This window comes from Eptatretus burgeri, chromosome 15 (assembly GCF_056783735.1).
Source record: "Eptatretus burgeri isolate ZD-2024b chromosome 15, Ebu_testis_v1, whole genome shotgun sequence".
Lineage (NCBI taxonomy): Eukaryota > Metazoa > Chordata > Myxini > Myxiniformes > Myxinidae > Eptatretus > Eptatretus burgeri.
Window position 1 is genome coordinate 23,899,603 of NC_140975.1, and position 19,450 is coordinate 23,919,052.

The window sequence follows — 19,450 nt, forward strand, 5'->3', positions numbered from 1 at the left end:
AATATTATGGTGCCCTGGATGGCTGACTTTAGTTAAGTGCCCTTATGTGTGACGGAGGCTATTTAGACAAATACCCTGGTGAGGCTCTGCATTGTTTAAAATGTCATGTTAGTTAAGACTTTGCTTACTGGGTGTAGAGCAGAATACTGTTCAGAAAATGGGAATTATCCAGCATGCATTGTAAATTAGGTAATCATTCATGTTGAACATGTCGCTGTAGTGTGTGTAAGATATTAGAGATGAGCATTCGGACCAAGTAGAGAATTGATTGAAGACTGTCAGCAGGCAATTTTTTTTATTGTTTTTTTTTTAAATAGAAAACTTATTTGTCAGAATTTTAAAGGGAAATCAAAGTTGACAAATCATACTCTCATTCACAGCAGGTAACCCCTTTGGTGTTAAGCAATCCAATCACACAACCAAGATAAATGGTACTTAATGTCAATTGAGATTTCACGAAAGTGTAACCTGTGGAGCATCCTTCAGAGAAAATAGAAGACTAACTCACAAGGAGAGAATGAGCCTGAAGAGATTGATAGAGATTTGAAAGACAAAGGTGTGGAGAAATGGGTTTTAAAAGTGAGTAAGGAAAGGAGGAAAATACAGGGTGGCCACACCACACCATCATTGTCGCTGCTCCTTGTTTGGTAGGATGCCGATTGTCGTGTGACCAGTACCGCATGTTTTGCTTGTTCACATAAAAATTAGCTTCTTTGCTGAACAGCACACAGTCTTCGGTAAAGCGGGCATTATTATCCAGGCAATCTGAGAACCATGCACACATTTCCATACGACGGCCAGGATCATCTTCAAATTGCAACAGAATGACATATGTGTTTCCAGACTTTTTGGCCACCCTGTAGGAGGGCAAAGGACAAAATAGAGAGGCCGAGGAAAGCAACGTTAGCCGTGACCATAGTTCATCTGTGCCTGATGTGAGCCTTGTTGCACCACTTTTGGTGCTGCACCTGACCCCCCACCATTTGCTGTGTTGACGCTGACCCAATTTTGCAACTTTCATTAAACTGCGTCTGGCAACCATGGCTGAGAACACCTTGGTACATCTGGCTAGTGCGATCGATTTTGATCATTGTTCCCTTCCATTTCACCCCATTATTATCACAGAAAGTCTGTTTGGGTGTCCAAATTGTTTCTTTACCTTGTTGTAGAAACATAACTGGCCATGAGTAAATTTACCTCCTACATTTATTCGGCACAAGCAAATGCAACCTGTCGCTTTGCAGACGGATCAAAGTGGGGGGTGGGGGAGAAGAGAGAGAGAGAGAGAGAGAGGAGGCAGGTGAAGGGGTGAGAGAGGGGAGGTGAGGCAGAGAGGATGAAGAACAGGGTGTTTGGGGAGAGTGCACCTCACCAAACGTTGCTATTCACTGTGGGAGGGAGGGGTGCATGAGAGAGAGACACACACAGAGACAGTGAGAGAGTGATAGAGGCATGGGAGGAGAGTACTGCATTTTATGAGGGGAAAGAGAAAAAGGTGGGGGAGAGGAGGAAAAAAAAAGACAGGTGGAGGTGGGGTTGGCAAAGAGAATGATGTGACGCTAAATGACCGAACATGGAAAAAAAAAAAAAACGCGTCAGAACAGCTGTACACACAACACAACAGAGTTTGTAAAGTAATCTGCTGGCACATCTGAAAAAAACTTAGATATTCCAGTTCCAGAAAATTTGTAGGAAAATGAACCAAAAGCAATCACTGAAAACATTGAAGTACCGCTTACGTACGACCTTATGATCCCATCGGGCGTGAACATCGAAAACAAAGCATTGTGACCAGATGTCATACTTGGGGGCAAAAAAAGAGAAGAAAGCATTGCTCATTGAGCTGTTATTACCAGTGATTTTGGACTAATGATGCAGAAATCAAGAAAATGACCAAATACCAAGATCTCAAGCATGAAGTGAAAATATCTTGGAAGCTGAAGAATGCCAAAGTTGTACCAGTGATGACAAAGAACCTCATGGTAATGATGAAGAACCTCAGAGATATTAACAACCATCCCTGAGAATATCACGGCAAACGGACTACAGTTGGAAGCCATCCTTGGCTCAATAACGATCCTGAAGAGAGCCCTCAGCACAAAACTTTGAAAACGCAAAACTTCACAGCTTGATCATGACCCCTTACCAAAATGAAGATGGCTACTTGAGCCCACCCTTGGAGGACTCCATTCCACATTCTGAAACTCCATATGTACGTACACACACACACACACACACACACACACACACACACACACACACACACACACACACACACACACACACACACACACACACACACACACACACACACACACACACACACACACACACCCATTATGGTAATGCAGTTTATATATGTAAACACATAAAAACGACAAACACAAATATTTACCTTTAAACAGGGTTCTTTGAAAAAGGAATTCAAGTGGGAAATTTGCAAAATTCAATTGAAAAATATATCAAGGCACAGAACACAAAATGTCGATCTTCCTATTAGTTCTGCTCAGTACCTGGCTCTTTGCGTACCTGATTTTTGGTGTGACGACGTGACGTCAATTGGTGTTCGAGCTTGTTTGTGGGTGGGTGCACGGTGAGGCAGGGTGCTGGCAGCGGACCAAGGCACGCTCACACTTTTTGGGACATTTTAGTAGACGCACGACGACTTCTGCCTTGGTAAGCCGAGACCGGGCTTCTTTTCCCCCTGAATGATCTGCTGGGTACCCATGTCTCGTGTTTAATTGTTAAGTGAGGCATAGTGATAAGCATCTGATCTTTGTCTATTTTTCTATAACTGTTTTTTGAATTCTTTCTTTCTTTGAGATTATCTTGTTGATTGATTTGAATTCCTCCATTTATACCACAAGGAAATAAAAAGTTATAAAGTTTATTTATTTTTCTTAATAATAAATTCCTTGTTCACGTTTCAACCTAACCTGTCCATGTTTGTCCTTTCCTTCCATTGATCCAGCATTGCCCAAACCTAGAAAGACTGGGAGGTTATTCCCAAACGAATTAACCCGACATAGTCAGCGTGCACCAAGCCTGGTGTGTTGGCGCAGTGGTTAGGGCAGCGGCTTGGGATCCAAAAGGTCCTGAGTTCAAGCCCCGTTGGGCCACTGAATTAATACACCAGGGGGTTGACTCAGCCTGTCATCCTTCCGAGTCTTACGACACATATCCCTGGGTCGTAAGAGGCGACCAGGGTTGCGTCAGGAAGGGCATCCGGCGTAAAACCTGTGCCAAATCACTATGCGGATCACACGGATGATCCGCTGTGGCGACCCCTAACGGGAGCAGCCGAAAGAAGAAGAAGAAGAAGAAGAAGTCGGCGTGCACCAGCGGTAAACACTCAGCCACCTTACTCAAGATCTAATAAAGATAAGATTGGTGCATCGCCGAGGGCATGTTCCCCGGTCAGGAGGCCATGTGACCTCGAGTTAAATGGCAAATTAGACGGTGGACATTGAAACTCGTGGCTAACTGATTGGCATTTGTGGTTGTTAGGCAACCCACCGTACCACAAAGTTAATTGTAGGCAGTGGCCCCATGTCCGGTTCTTCCGAGGAGAAACAAGGATAAACCCCCTCCTAATACACTCGGTACCCGTGGCCATAACAATATCTTCTTCTCCAGAAGCGCTTACCAGATCGATTCAAAACTTCATACACATGATTGACGAGCCATGGGTAATATCGTTTGAATTTATTTTTTCATACTCACCTTCATTGATGCAATTTAGCCTGAATGTGCACAAAAGTGGTCATGAAATATCCTAATCTATATCAATAAATGTCATTGTGTCAGTGTGTCTCCTCCATAACTCCAAAACCATGAAACTGCATGCATAGGAAGAAAACTCAAAGGAAGTACATGACTGAAAATTGGGTGTTTAGATTCATTAAAACACTCCTTTTGAAGATAATTAGACTTATTTACTTATATCCTTTATCAGGCACATCCTTTGTCATCACTCTCTATGGCGTCTTAAGGTGTATCCGAGGTAACTTCGCTGGGGTCTGAAGCCGTCATGTTTTTTTTGGCCTGTTCAACCATGCCCTGGCCTCGAACAGGCCACAACGATTTCTTTATGATGAATTTTTTTTTTTTCGCTATCCTCATTCATATTATCGATTGCCTGTTCATCATAGCTACAAATCACTGGGTACATTGCAATGCTTATAAACACCTGGAGATGTCAGCATTCGTTGCTTTATTTCATTTCCGCACATGCGATAACCGTGAGAATCTCTTTAAACTAAGCAGAATTATAAAATTTAAGCTCAAGAATCGAATTTATAAGCAGTTCCTACTCCTAAAAAAGTGTTCATTTGCCTAATTCGGACATATTTGGCATTTATGGCGTCTCTGGGAGTTGTATGTATAATATGACAGCTCGGTGGATTGCTAATCGCGTGCCAAGTGAGCCATTTCTTATCGACCGTTTTGTTGGAGTGCTTAAGCCACTTGGCGAGCGCCGTACAATATTTGTACTGTCACTGAATACTATAAGTCAGTTGACTTGAACAAAGTTCAGGGGTGTTGTGGAAGTCATTGCCTAACGTTTTATTTGGTCCTGTATTTACTTTTAATCAACCGTTTAACCGACTCAATGCAAATCCTGTTATTCAAATGACAAACACCGATCAATTCACTTGACACAACGTGAAAGTACATCACATCAGAGAGTTTTATTATACTTGGTACTTGGCCAGTGCCAAGGAGTACAACCCAACTGAGATGGTATACATCCACACGTGCTTGCACTCTCTTGGAGTACAACCCACTGAGATGGTATACATCCTCACGTGCTTGCACTAAAACAAGATTACAATTTCTGGTATTTATACGTTTTCATGGGAGAGTGGAAGGGGCTGTTAAACATTAGCCAAAGAACTCCAAAATGCAATACATGTCTTCTAGGTGAAAAGCAAATGATGTAATCATAAAGAAGTTGGTGTTATCAACCCAGGTCACTTTGTTCCATAGCAAGACATTCCTTTTATCAACATTTAGGGCAAAAGACTCTTGGATAAAGGGAAGGAACACTGGCAGCCAATTCGACTTGGAGCATAAAAATTAAGTTTATAAAACACCAGCACAATTACAATTTGAGTACATTAATATAATTATTTTCTTCCACAGGGGTCACTCGGATGTGCTCTGAGCCACGTGTTGTTCTGCGGTGCAGCAGGCAGTGGCTGGCTCGCTGAAAATGTGAAATTTTATTTTCCACGACATTTCCCCTTTTTTGTACGATCTTCCATTATACGACCTGTCACTTCGGCATAGATAAATACTAATAAAAATTAAATGTTTAGCTTTTAAGAGTTTCTTCAACTGTTTCGTGGAGTGCTCAGTGAAGCCACTTGGTGTGTGTTCTTCAAGTTTCAATGGCGATATGGCGGTTCGACACCGGAGGTAGGAAGGCAAAATAAATTAACTGATCACAATGAGAAAAATTATTTTCAGTTATGAAATAATGAATCGCCATATCATCGTGATAAACCTTCTCCAACCCTCGATGAGCAAACACGTACGGGAAGCACACGGCACCTGGAGGCGGTCAGTGCCGGCACCCGTGCCCGCACCGCTGTCGCTTTGCAGACGGATCAAAGTGGGGGGTGGGGGGAACCCGAGAGGTTCGGACAATGATATTGTTTGGTGAAAAAAGCTTTTTTTTAGGCCAATTTGAGACATTTTTTGCGTTTACAATTCCTTTCTGTGAAATGCAGCGTTTTGCGAATTTGAAGCTAAAATCCTAACTATTTCTAGAAAATCACGCGTTTTCGCTTCAGAATAGTGATGCAGAACAAAAAGTTGAGTCGGGCAATGCTTTTGTTTGGTGAAAAAGTTTGTTTTAGGCCAATTTGAGACATTTTTTGCGTTTACAATTCCTTTCTGTGAAATGCAGCGTTTTGCGAATTTGAAGCTAAAATCCTAACTATTTCTAGAAAATCACGCGTTTTCGCTTCAGAATAGTGATGCAGAACAAAAAGTTGAGTCGGGCAATGCTTTTGTTTGGTGAAAAAAGTTTGTTTTAGGCCAATTTGAGACATTTTGGTGTTTACAAGTCCTGTCTGAGAAATGCAGCGTTTTGCGAATTTGAAGCTAAAATACTCACTATTTCAATAAAATCATGCATTTTCGCTTCAGAATAGTGATGCAGAACAAAAGGTTGAGTCGGGCAATGCCTTTTTTTGGTGAAAAAGTTTGTTTTAGGCCAAGTTGAGACATTTTTGCATTTACAAGTCCTCTCTGTGAAATGCAGCGTTTTGCGAATGTGAAGCGAAAATACTCACTATTTCAAGAAAATCAGCGATTTGGCTTCAGAATAGTGATGCAAAACAAAACGTTGAGTCAGACAATGCTTTTGTTTGGTTTAAAAAGCTTGTTTTAGGGTAATTTGAGCATGTTTTGCACGAATTTGAAGCTAAAATAATCACTGTTTCAATGAAATCACACTTTCGCTTCAGAATAGTGATGCAGAACAAATAGTTAAGTCAGACAATGCTTTTGTTTGGTTTACAAAGCCTGTTTTAGGGAAATTTGAGCATTTTTTTGCGCGAATTTGAAGATGAAATACTCACTATTTCAATGAAATCACACATTTTCGCTTCAGAATAGTGATTCAGAACAAAACGTTGAGTCGGACAATGCTTTTGTTTGGTGAAAAAAGCTTGTTTTAGGCCAACTTGAGACATTTTGGTGTTTACAAGTCCTTTCTGAGAAATGCAGCGTTTTGCGAATTTGAAGCTAAAATTCTCACTATTTCAATAAAATCATGCATTTTCGCTTCAGAATAGTGAAGCAGAACGAAAAGTTGAGTCGGGCAATGCTTTTTTGGTGAAAAAGCTTGTTTTAGGCCAATTTGAGACATTTTTGCGTTTACAAGTCCTTTCTGTGAAATGCAGCTTTTTGCGAAGTTGAAGCTAAAATACTCACTATTTCAATAAAATCACGCGTGTTTGCTTCAGAATTGTGATGCAAACAAGACGTTGAGTCGGGCAATGCCTTTTCTTTGGTGAAAAAGCTTGTTTTAGGCCAATTTGAGAGATTTTTGCGTTTACAAGTCCCTTCCGTGAAATGCAGCGTTTTGCGAATTTGAAGCTAAAATACTCACTATTTCAATAAAATGACGCGTTTTCACTTCAAAATAGTGATGCAGAACAAAAAGTTGAGTCGGTCATTGCTTTTGTTTGGTGAAAAAGCTTGTTTTAGGCCAATTTGAGACATTTTTGCGTTTACAAGTCTCTTCCGTGAAATGCAGCGTTTTTCGAATTTGAAGCTAAAATCCTCACTATTTCAATAAAATGACGCGTTTTCACTTCAGAATAGTGATGCAGAACAAAAAGTTGAGTCAGGGAATGCAATTGTTTGGTGAATAAAAGCTTGCTTTTGGCCAATTTGAGACATTTTTGCGTTTACAAGTCCTCTCTGTGAAATGCAGCGTTTTGCGAATTTGAAGCTAAAATACTCAATATTTAAAGAAAATCACACGTTTTCGCTTCAGAATAGTGATGCAGAAAAAAAGTTGTCAGACAATGGTTTTGTTTGGTTTAAAAAGCTTGTTTTAGGACAATTTGAGCATTTGTTTGCGCAAATTTGAAGCTAAAATACTCACTATTTTAAGGAAATCACACGTTTTCGCTTCAGAATGGTGATGCAGAACAAAAAGTTGAGTCAGACAATGCTTTTGTGTGGTTTAAAAAGCTTGTTTTAGGGAAATTTGAGCATTTTTTTGCACGAATTTGAAGCGAAAATACTCACTATTTCAATGAAATCACACGTTTTCGCTTCAAATAGTGATGCAGAACAAAAAGTTGAGTCAGACAATGCTTTTGTTTGTTTTAAAAAGCTTGTTTTAGGGTAATGTGACCATTTTTTTGCGTGAAGTTGAAGCAAAAATACTCACTATTTCAATAAAATCATGCGTTTTCGCTTCAGAATAGTGAAGCAAAACAAATAGTTGAGTCAGGCAATGCCTTTTGTTTGGTGAAAAAAGCTTGTTTTAGGCGAATTTGAGACATTTTTGCGTTTACAAGTCCTTTCTGTGAAATGCAGCGTTTTGCGAATTTGAAGCGAAAATACTCACTATTTCAATAAAATCATGCGTTTTCGCTTCCGAATTGTGATGCAGATCAAAACCTCGAGTTGGGCAATGCTTTTCTTTGGTGAAAAAAGCTTGTTTTAGACCAATTTGAGACATTTTTGCGTTTGTAAGTCCTCTCTATGAAATGCAGCGTTTTGCAAATTCAAAGCTAAACCACTCACTATTTCAATAAAATCAGGTGTTTTCGCTTCAGTATATTGATGCAAAACAAAAAGTTGAGTCAGGCAATGCTTTTGTTTGGAAAAAAAAGCTTGTGTTCGGCCAATTTGAGACTTTTTTGTTTACAAGTCCTTTCTGTGAAATGCAGCGTTTTGCGAATTTGAAGCAAAAATACTATTTCAATAAAATCACGCGTTTTCGCTCCAGAATTGTGATGCAGAACAAAGCATTGAGTCGGGCAATGCTTATGTTTGGAGAAAAAAAAGCTTGTGTTAGGCCAATTTGAGACATTTTTGCGTTTACAAGTTCTTTCTGTGAAATGCAGCATTTTGAAAGCTTCAAAGTAAAATACTCACTATTTCAATAAAATCACACGTTTTCGCTCCAGAATTGTGATGCAGAACAAAACATTGAGTCGGGCAATGCTTATGTTTGGTCAAAAACGCTTGTTTTAGTCCAATTTGAGACATTTTTGCGTTTCCAAGTCCTTTCTGTGAAATGCAGCGTTTTGCTAATTTGAAGCTCAAACTCTCACTATTTCAATAAAATCACACGTTTTCGCTTCAGAGTAGTGATGCAGAACAAAAAGTTGTCAGACAATGCTTTTGCTTGGTATAAAAAGCTTGTTTTATGGTAATTTGAGCATTTTTTTTGCACGAATTTGAAGCTAAAATACTCACTTTTTCAATGAAATCACACGTCTTCGCTTCAGAATAGTGATGCAGAACATAAAGTTGAGTCGGGCAATGCTTTTGTTTGGTGAAATAAAAGCTTGTTTTCGGCCAATTTGAGACATTTTTGCGTTTACAAGTCCTTTCTGTGAAATGCAGCGTTTTGCAAATTTGAAGCTAAAATACTCACTATTTCAATGAAATCACACGTTTTCACCTCAGAATAGTGGTGCAGAACAAAAAGTTGTCAAACAATGCTTTTGTTTGGTTTAAAAAAAACTTGTTTCGTGTAATTTGAGCATTTTTTTGCACGAATTTGAAGCTAAAATACTCAGTATTTCAATGAAATCATACGTTTTCGCTTCAGAATAGTGATGCAGAACAAAAAGTTGAGTCAGACAACGCTCTTGTTTGGTTTAAAAAGCTTGTTTTAGGACAATTTGAGACATTTTTGCATTTACAAGTCCTTTCTGTGAAATGCAGCGTTTTGCGAATTTGAAGCTAAAATACTCACTATTTCAATAAAATCACGCGATTTCGCTTCAGAATAGTGACGCAGAACAAAAAGTTGAGTCGGGCAATGCTTTTGTTTGGTGAAAAAAGCTACTTTAGACCAATTTGAGACATTTTTGCATTTGCAAGTTCTTTCTGTGAAATGCAGCGTTTTGCGAACTTCAAACTAAAATACTCACTATTTCAATAAAATCAAGCGTTTTCGCTCCAGAATTGTGATGCAGAACAAAACATTGAGTTTGGCAATGCTTTTCTTTGGTGAAAAGCTTGTTTTTGGCCAATTTGAGACATTTTTGCGTTTACAAGTCCTTTCTGTGAAATGCAGCGTTTTGCAAATTTGAAGCTAAAATACTCACTATTTCAATGAAATCACACGTTTTCACCTCAGAATAGTGGTGCAGAACAAAAAGTTGTCAAACAATGCTTTTGTTTGGTTTAAAAAAACTTGTTTTCGTGTAATTTGAGCATTTTTTTGCACGAATTTGAAGCTAAAATACTCAGTATTTCAATGAAATCATACGTTTTCGCTTCAGAATAGTGATGCAGAACAAAAAGTTGAGTCAGACAACGCTCTTGTTTGGTTTAAAAAGCTTGTTTTAGGACAATTTGAGACATTTTTGCATTTACAAGTCCTTTCTGTGAAATGCAGCGTTTTGCGAATTTGAAGCTAAAATACTCACTATTTCAATAAAATCACGCGATTTCGCTTCAGAATAGTGACGCAGAACAAAAAGTTGAGTCGGGCAATGCTTTTGTTTGGTGAAAAAAGCTACTTTAGACCAATTTGAGACATTTTTGCATTTGCAAGTTCTTTCTGTGAAACGCAGAATTTTGCGAATTTGAAGCTAAAATACTCACTATTTCAATAAAATTACGCGTTTTCGCTTCAGTATGGTGATACAGAACAAAAAAAGTTGAGTCGGGCAATGCTTTTATTTGGTGAAAAACCTTGTTTTAGGCCAATTTGAGACATTTTTGCGTTTACAAGTCCTCTCTGTGAAATGCAGCGTTTTGCGAATTTGAAGCTAAAATACTCACGATTTCAATAAAATCATGCGTTTTCGCTTCGGAATTGTGATGCAGAACAAAACCTTGAGTCGGGCAATGCTTTTGTTTGGTGAAAAAAGCTTGTTTTCGGCCAATTTGAGACATTTTTGCATTTGCAAGTCCTTTCTGTGAAATGCAGCGTTTTGCGAATTTAAAGCTAAAATACTCACTATTTCAATAAAATTACGCGTTTTCGCTTCAGTATAGTGATGCAGAACAAAAAGTTGTCAGGTAATGCTTTTCTTTGGTGAAAAAAAGCTTGTTTTAGGCTAATTTGAGACATTTTTGCATTTACAAGTCCTTTCTGTGAATTGCAGCGTTTATTTTTTTGTTGTTTTTTGTATACCTTGTCGAGGCTCGTATGAGAGCGAACACACAACGCACAGCAAGGGCCATGAGACAAGAGGGGCGGGAGTGGGAGGGACAAAACAGTGTGGAACAGACACAGTAGAAGATCTGTGGAAGGGAAAGGGATGGGGGTGGGACGGGGAACATTGGGAAGAGAAGATGGACATTACAGGAACTTTCAGGAAGGAAAGCAGGGGAATTGAAGGAAGTGGGCTTGGGTGGATTATCGGGGGTAGAAAAGATCGAAGATTTGGATGGGGGATGATAAGAAGTGGTGGTGAACAGCTGTTTTGAAAGCCTGGAGGGAAGAATGGGAAAGAATAGAGTGAGGAAGTTTATTCCAAAGGCAGGAAAAAAGAGGAATGAAAGAGTGAAGGTGAGCAGTGATTCGTGATTTTGGTAGTTTTACCAGAAGGGGGTTGTTGGCGGACCTTGAGCGCCCTGTGGAAATGTGGTGGGGACAAATCGCAGAGACAGCAGGGGGGGGGGCAAGGCTGGAGAGGAGATGGTAGAAGACAGAATGACCACCGACCAACCTGCGGTGATTGAGTGAGAGGCCCAAAGACTCAGCTTCATTGCGGGAGATGCCGATGATCCTAAATGTCCTGGTTTCGACAGCGTGAAGCCGAGAAAGGTGGGAGGCAGGAGCACCAGCCCAGAGGGGAGAGCAGTACTCCATCAGGATATGGACAAAAGCTTTGTTAGTGATCAGGAGCTCAAGAGGGCCGAGGAAGGACTTCGCACGACGGAGGATTCCCAGTCGGCGACTGGCTTTTGAGTCGAGGTTGGAAATGTGACTTTCCCAGGAAAGGTCATGGCAGATAGTGAAACCCAGAAGCTTGAAAGAAAAGACTTCTTCCAGAGGATTGTTGAGAAAGTGGATGGGGGGGGGGGTTCTAAACGGTCCTTTCGAAGAGACATTGTGAGAGTGTGAGATTTGTCTGGATTGAAAGACATGTTCCACGTGTTGGACCAGTTTGTGATTTTATCCAGATCTGCAGTGAGCAAAGAAGCTACTGCTTGCCGGTCTGAGGGATGACAGATGGTATGGCAGAGGGTGGAGTCGTCGGCAAAGAGATAGAGGATTTTTCAGAGAGTCGGAGAGATCATTGATGAAAACCAGAAAAAGAACAGAGCCCAGAACGCTACCTTGAGGAACTCCAGCCTGGACAGGAAGAGGGGATGAAATAACTCCATTTAGGGCCACACGTTGACTGCGACAGGAGAGGAAGTCTGCGAGCCATGAGTGGAGATGGCCTTGAATACCATGGGAAGAGAGTTTGGTGAGTAGGGCAGGGTGCCAGACTGTGTCAAAAGCACGTGATATGTCCAGGGATACGGCTCGGATTTCCTGTCTGGCATTGAGGACCTCCATCCATTGATGGGAGAGCAGAAGCAGCATATCCAGGGTAGAGTGATCTGGTCTGAAACCAAATTGATGATCAGAAATCAAGCCATTGGAGAAGAGGAAGGATTTCATGTCTGAAGCGATGATGGATTCCATAACCTTGCTGTTGATTGGGAGAAGGCTGATTGGTCTGTAGTTGCAGGGATCTGTTTTTGCACCTTTTTTATGCAGGGCAGTGATGTTAGCAGATTTCCAAGCAGATGGCAGATGACCTTGAGCAAATGAGAGGGTGAATAGAACAGAGTGAGGTTGAGCAAGAGCAGAAGAGCAGGCTTTGAGGACACGTTGGCTGATGCCGTCTGGACCGGTTGCAGAATCTGAGTCGAGGTTTGAAAGCAAGCTCTCCACCTTGTTAGGAGAAAAGGACACATAATCCAGGGCAGTTGGGTGAGACTGGGTAAGGTGGGTAGAGAAAGTGATGGGTTTAAGACACAAGATTTAGCTGCAAACACCGAGTTTAGGCATTCAGCTTTTTCATGTGCAGTCTCAGCAGTGCGGCCATTTGAGGTAAGGGAGGGGATGGAGGGGGAACATACACCAGAAACAGATTTGATTGCTTTTCTTTGGTGAAAAAAAGCTTGTTTTCGGCCAATTTGAGACTTTTTTGTGTTTACAAGTCCTTTCTGTGAAATGCAGCGTTTTGCAAATTTGAAGCTAAAATACTCACTATTTCAATAAAATCACACGTTTTCGCTTTAGACTAGGGATGCAGAACAAGAAGTACAGTCAGGCAATGCTTTTGTTTGGTGATAAAAGCTTGTTTTAGGCCAATTTGAGACATTTTTGCGTTTACAAGTCCTTTCTGTGAAATGCAGCGTTTTGTGTATTCAAAGCCAAAATACTCATTATGTCAATAAAATCACACGTTCTCGCTTCAGAATAGTGATGCAGAACAATACCTTGAGTCGGGCAATGCTTATCTTTGGTGAAAAAAGCTTGTTTTAGGCCCATTTGAGACATTTTTGCGTTTACAAGTCCTTTTTGTGAAATGCAGCGTTTTGCGAATTTGAAGCTTGTGACTATAACATCACCCCAGCTAACACGTTACATTATTTCGACGTGCCTGTTATTTGTCATTTATAAAGTCCTTAAAAACAGTAAGTTTCCTGTTTGGAATGATTTACAATTTTGTTTGACTGCCAGGCAGGCAGAAAGATTAAAAAAAACTCATACTCCTCTGCGCATGTGTGATTGGGACAAATTCAAAGCAAAAATACGGTAAAAACAGCAGACTTGTCTTCCTATTCATGTTCAAAATATTACATTAAATTTAAATAATCTGCTCCTCGATCATAAACTGATAAGACGTATGGATGAACGGATGGACGGACATGAACCAATTGCTTAACCCCGTTTTTCGGTTCGCGTTTGCAGAGTAAAAAGGTGCAACAACCGATCCCCTTCACCACAGTTCTATCAGCTTGCTTCCACTCATCAGCAAGGTCATGGAATGCATTTAGAACAAGTCAGTCTACCTTGGACATGCTACTTTGACCCTCCCAACAATGGATGGAAGCCCTTAATGTCAGACAGGAGATCAAGGCAATCCTCAAGATATATCTCGAGCTTTCGATACAGTATGCCAACCCACATTGCTCTCCAAACTCTATCCCTATGGCATCCAAGGCCAACTTCACTCTTGGGTTACTGACGTCCTCTACTCCCACATTTAGCATGTAGCTCTCAATGGTATCCTCTCATCTCTTCTCACTGTAAATGCTGGAGTGCCCCAAGGCAGTGTTCTTGGCCCCAACCTATTCCTAATCTTCATCAATCATCTCTCTGACTCTCTGTAAAATCCTCTTCATCTATTTACTGATGACTCCATCCTCTACCATGACATTCTGCCTCCTTCAGTTAGACATGCAGCAGCCTCTTCCCTCTCTTCAGACCTTGATAGAATAACATCTGCTCAAACACTTGGAATATTTCTCAATCCTGACAAATCTCACACTCACTCTGTCTCTTCGATAGGATTGTCTGGCAAACCCTCTCATCTACTTTCTTAAGAACCCTTTTGAAGAAGTTGTCACTCAAACTTTTGGGCCTACTCCCAGTCATGATCTTTCTTGGGCAAACCACATTTCAAAGTTGACCTCCAAAGCCAGTCGCCGACTGGACATCCTCCATCATGCAAAGTCCTTCCTTCGCACACATGAACTCCGACCACCAACAAGGCCTTCATCCACAGCTTGAGGAAGTACTGCTCTCCGCTCTGGGCTGATGCCTCTGTCTCACACCTTGCTCAGCTTGTTGCCAAGGAAACCAAGGCCTTCAAGATCAATGGAATGAAGCTATGGGCTTATGAAGCTGAGTAAGACTATCACTTTCACATTGCAGACAGGTTGGTGGTCTTTCTGTTTTCTTCCGCCTCTTGGTCCTGCACCATCTGCTCTCTCCATGCTTTGTACCGCCCAGGGTTTTGCAGGATGCACACGGTCCATCAGCAACCCACAACTCGCGAAACTCCCAAAATCCAGAATCCAGGAATCACTGCTCAGCTCCACTCTTTCGTTCCTCTTTCTTCCTGCCTATAGAACCATCTTCCACATTCTCTTCAATCTCATTCTTCCTTCCAGGTCTTCAAGACATCTCAGATCATCTCCCATCCAAAACCACGGTCTTTTATACCCCCGTTAAACCACCCCCACCCCAAAATTTCCAGTTTTTCCTTTAAGAGAATTTGCTTCTGTCTCCCCCTTGTCCTTGTCCCCCCCACTATCCATCCTCTACTACCCCTCACTCTTACCCTATCCCTTGTTGTCTGTCTCTATCTATTTTGTCCCTCATCCCTGCTGTTGACTTCCCCCCCCCCCCCGGCTGTTTCTGCTGTTCCTTTTGTTCTGTTGCATTCTGATTCATTCTGTGTTACAGCTCTTCCATGAGACTTGACTGTCTCCAAAAAAAAAATCATGCAAAAAAACAATATATTGCAATGTATTGTCAGTCGAGGCAAGATACATGTTATCTTTTGAATGCCAGAAGGCAAAATTGCTCTACATAAGGGAAAGTATATCAATGATTGCTGGCACAACGACGAGAAAACATCACTGGGAAATTTGAGTTCCCTCGGTAACCGTGACTGCACAATGGCATTTATTTTGTCAATCAAATGCAAATGTGTCAATGAAGGAAAGAGCGCACATAATATGCAGATGGGAATGAAAAAAGCACCAAAGACTCTTCTTCTTCTTCTTCTTCTTCTTCTTGAGTTTACAGCAGGGTAATTCCAGCATAACGGATGTCACATTGAGACAAAAATTGCATCACTAATGTTGAAATATTGAAAAGGTTGGCCATATTACAGAGTTTCTTCATTACATATTGTAATTAGTTTCTATGGCTTTCTGATATTGGTACAAACCCCACTGTGTAGTCTACTACTAAAGCAAAAATCAACATTTAATAGGCTTAACGGACGTAACATCGAAATGGACACAACTAAAACTGGCCATAGCACAATTCTTAAAACCTGCGAAATAACGAATTTGTAGTATACCTTTCATTCATGGTAAGCAAACTAAGCATTAGTAGCATACTTTCTATATTCCAACGAACCGATCTGTCTGTTGTTTGTTAAAATATTTTGAAAAGTTCACTGTAACGGACGTAACCCATGCGATCACATATTGGATAGTCAATTTGAGGGCGCATTTTATGATATCTATACAATCTCTTACATAAATCAGCGAACATTTGGTTGTCTCACAGCTTGTATAAGCCTCGTTGATGTTGATCTATAGGCACAGAGAGAATTGGACCAAATATGTTGATGAGTAGTTACAGCCTGATCCTATATCAGTAATATTCATCAGCGAATACTACTTTGGATTAAAACATTCATCAAATAGACATATTTTCGACAAAATTACTTACCGTTGGAATACGTTGAGGCAGTTCTTTCAAGATGGCCGCCAAATCACGTGACATCATCCACGGAGTAAATATCGCATAAATTATGAAAATTCAGACCTAACTCAACACCGTCCAACAGAAATCCTTTTGAAAAATACATTTTCAAATCTTATGCTTCATGTCCATTATTACGTGGAATTACGCAGCACAGCAAGTCTCCGTTTTCAATGTCAATGTCAACTGTTTCTATTCTCGCCTTCGGAACACATTTCTTAATAATGTTGCTTTTGATCTGCTGTAGCTTGAATGTGAATGTCATGGGTTGATTTTAACAATCAGGCCGTCGATGTGATCAGGAATTAACCCTCGAGATATTAATTTTTTTTTTAAATGGCAGGAAAATATTTTTTAAACCAAGACAGGATAATATATCCTCCAAACTAAAAGGCTTACTTTAGAGGTACTGTGGAATGTTTTTGATCACAGTAACATTAAGTTTGGAGGAAAGTTTTTAACTGAATAAATTGTGTCACTATTCCTGCCGTGCCGTTCTGCCGAATCTAAAAGACGGAATTAAATGAAGAGGAAGCATTAACCGTCATGCTGTATGCTCATAGAAGCAGGATAATTGAGGGTCATTGCCTGCTCGTGCCATGTAAAGCTAAGAGGTTTTGTATTGATAAAACTTCCCAGTGTACAACCATGAGCTCAACACCACCATGGAGACCATCCTCGACTTTCATACAATCTGGAAGGATTTTCACACTTTGAAAGCCTGTTCCACATCTGCACATGGCCCACCTTCACTATTTATGATGTCGTAAAACTCACCACTGCCACGTGTCCCAAGTTGTACCACACCTCCGCGGCCTCTTCTGGACCACGTGTTAGGGTCAATGCCCGCTCAAATGCCCCGAGGCTCATATGAAATTGCTGTGCAAAGAAGCAGCACAGAGCGACGTTGTTGAACACCTCCATATTATACACTCCCATCTGCAGGAGTCGTCTGCACACAGAGTAAGGGAACGAAGAGAGAAGGACTGCAAGTCTTGGAGGAGTTGCAGTGGATTGGTTGCTTGCATACGTTGGACGAGTTAAGACATGCACCTGTAGTAACGAAGAGCCACCTCAGGTTGGTCAGAATAAAAGTGGTTGCTGCCGATGCAAGCAACTGCCTCAACATTGGTGCTGTCCAACCTGAGAACCTCTTTATAGACATCAGCTGCAGCAACGTGATCACTCATGCCCTGGAACGAGTTGCAATGTTGGTGGAGGGTCATTGGGTTTTGTAAAATAAGAATTTTAAATGTGAAAGATAACAGTTTTGTGCAAATACAGTTATAAAAAAAACAATGAATCATAAATTTCATTAAAGACCTTTGAGATCCACACTCAAACGGCATGTGAAAAGGGCTGAAGAAGCTTACTTCATGAATGCGAGCAACACCCGAGAGAAATGAGACCTCCTTCGGGAAGTGCTCCAATGCCTGTTTGTGCACCTCCAGTGCCACCAGTGGCTGGTCAAGCCTCATGTAGATCGGTCAAGAGTAATCAAGGGTCACAACGTTATAGTCGATGTGGAGTTTTTTTCATTGACAATGATTGTGTCCCACCCATCCTCCCTCCCCTCTCCCCTCAACCCTACACCTTACCTCTCTCTACACTCTAACTCTCCCCATCACATGACAAATAAAATGGACAATCGACTGTGCAGCATTTTATTTTGCCACAAGTGTTAAGGGTCATTCTCTGAAAAGTGGCCAATTTCTTGTAACTACATTATAATAGACAATCTTCTCCCCATTGCCCACAAAATAAGTAAAATATCAATCAAAAACACATCTTGAACAACACCCGAACCCATTTAGTTACTTTATTACGAGTCACTTCCATGAATTTGGGATATTTCAATCAGACATATTGTTACGGGGCCAGGCGTCGGCGACGAGCACAACCACCAGATGGAGCAGCAGATTTGCCTCCACCGATCACCCGGAATGTATAGGTCGTCACCCCGGATAACTCCGGAGCTGACGGGTCCTTTAACAAACCGAAGTTCGCCAATACTTTGACGGCGTGAGGTTGGGTCCACTTGTCTAACTCCAATTTACCCAAGTACTCACGCCGTTCAACTACCGGGGAAATTCACCCTCGACGATTCTCGTACGGAATGAGTTGCCAGCATACTTGAACCGTGTGCAACCCGAGCAGATAGTCACCGATCTTTCGTCGGTCCAAATGTCCCTTTTACAGCAGCAACAGGCTGGCTAATTCCCAACACGCAGCCTATCAAACCAATAAAAGAAACACAAAAACAAACTGATACATTTAACACATGGGTTTATTTATAATAGGTGGGGAAGGAGGGGAGCACGTAAGAAGCAGAGTTATCACGACTAATAGAAATGAAATGCAAATAATGTACAAGGCACTTAACAGTTTTACTTATAGACGGGCGCACACACACACGCACACGCACACGCGCACACACGTGCACACGCACACGCACACGCACACACACACACACCTCAATGGTCTTTATTGAAGTCTTCCAGCTCAAGGACAGGGAGCTGAAGACCAGAGCATGCACTTGGACCTGTCCACCTCGTGTGGTCTTCGACGATCCGGCTCGACGAGACTCGAACTCGCAACACGATGCCACTCCAAGCACCAGGGACGGAGGAAAAGCGTCGGACGCCAGGCACTGCCAAGCCGACCAGACCAGACACGTCGATCTCCGGCACCTCGAACTCGATTACTGCCAAGCCGACCAGACCAGACGAGTCGATCTCCAGCACCTCGAACCTGATCACTTCACCCCTGATGCTCACCCTCCCGTTCACCCCGATGTTCACACTCACTTTTACTAGGCCCTGGCGTTTCTTATATGGCATTTCTCCTGTGGGATGGGGTGTTGTGGGGAGGATCAGCGTCGGAGACGTCTCACCTCCCATTGGTCCGGGGTTCGTGAGAAAGTCGATGTCTGTGGTGTCTCACGCCTCCCATTGGTCCGGGGTTCGTAGGAACATCGGTGTCCGAGTCGTCTCACGCCTCCCATTGGTCGGGGGGAACATTCCATCTCTCCGGGGCGGAGTCGGCGCTCTGGTGGCCGAGGAAACTCCGCCCATGTACGTGGTCGAACGCACGTTGCCAATGGCGTCGAGGTGAAGGCGTGTTGTTGTTGTTGTTATAAGGGGTGTAAAAATCCGAACTATTAAAAAACAGTGCGCGTACATTTAATTTCCATTACACATAGGGGAAAGGGAGCTATCTATCCACATTTACTTGTCAAAATAACTGATCTACAGGGATTCTGTTGTGTGCAGTAAGCTTCCA

At 41.7% G+C, this 19,450-nt stretch overlaps 1 protein-coding gene across 1 annotated transcript; it reads right to left on the reverse strand.

Annotated features, from left to right (window-relative positions):
- Positions 1-440: 440 nt before the first annotated feature.
- Positions 441-17,681, reverse strand: LOC147011750 (tetratricopeptide repeat protein 8-like). Its single transcript, XM_085857964.1, has 4 exons — positions 17,542-17,681; positions 17,222-17,361; positions 16,946-17,120; positions 441-857 (listed from the first exon to the last, which is right to left on the reverse strand). The coding sequence occupies exons 1-4, from the start codon at positions 17,644-17,646 to the stop codon at positions 810-812; spliced, it is 468 nt and encodes a 155-aa protein (XP_085714090.1). The 5' UTR covers positions 17,647-17,681; the 3' UTR covers positions 441-809.
- Positions 17,682-19,450: the final 1,769 nt, after the last annotated feature.

Coding starts and splice junctions, on each gene's coding strand:
- LOC147011750 (XM_085857964.1), bottom strand. CDS start 17,646: ATGAGGCTTGACCAGCCACTGGTGGCACTGGAGGTGCACAAACAGGCA. Junction 17,362..17,541: donor GTGTTGCTCGCATTCATGAA/GTAAGCTTCTTC, acceptor AACTCGTTCCAG/GGCATGAGTGATCACGTTGC. Junction 17,121..17,221: donor GTGGCTCTTCGTTACTACAG/GTGCATGTCTTA, acceptor CTCTGTGTGCAG/ACGACTCCTGCAGATGGGAG.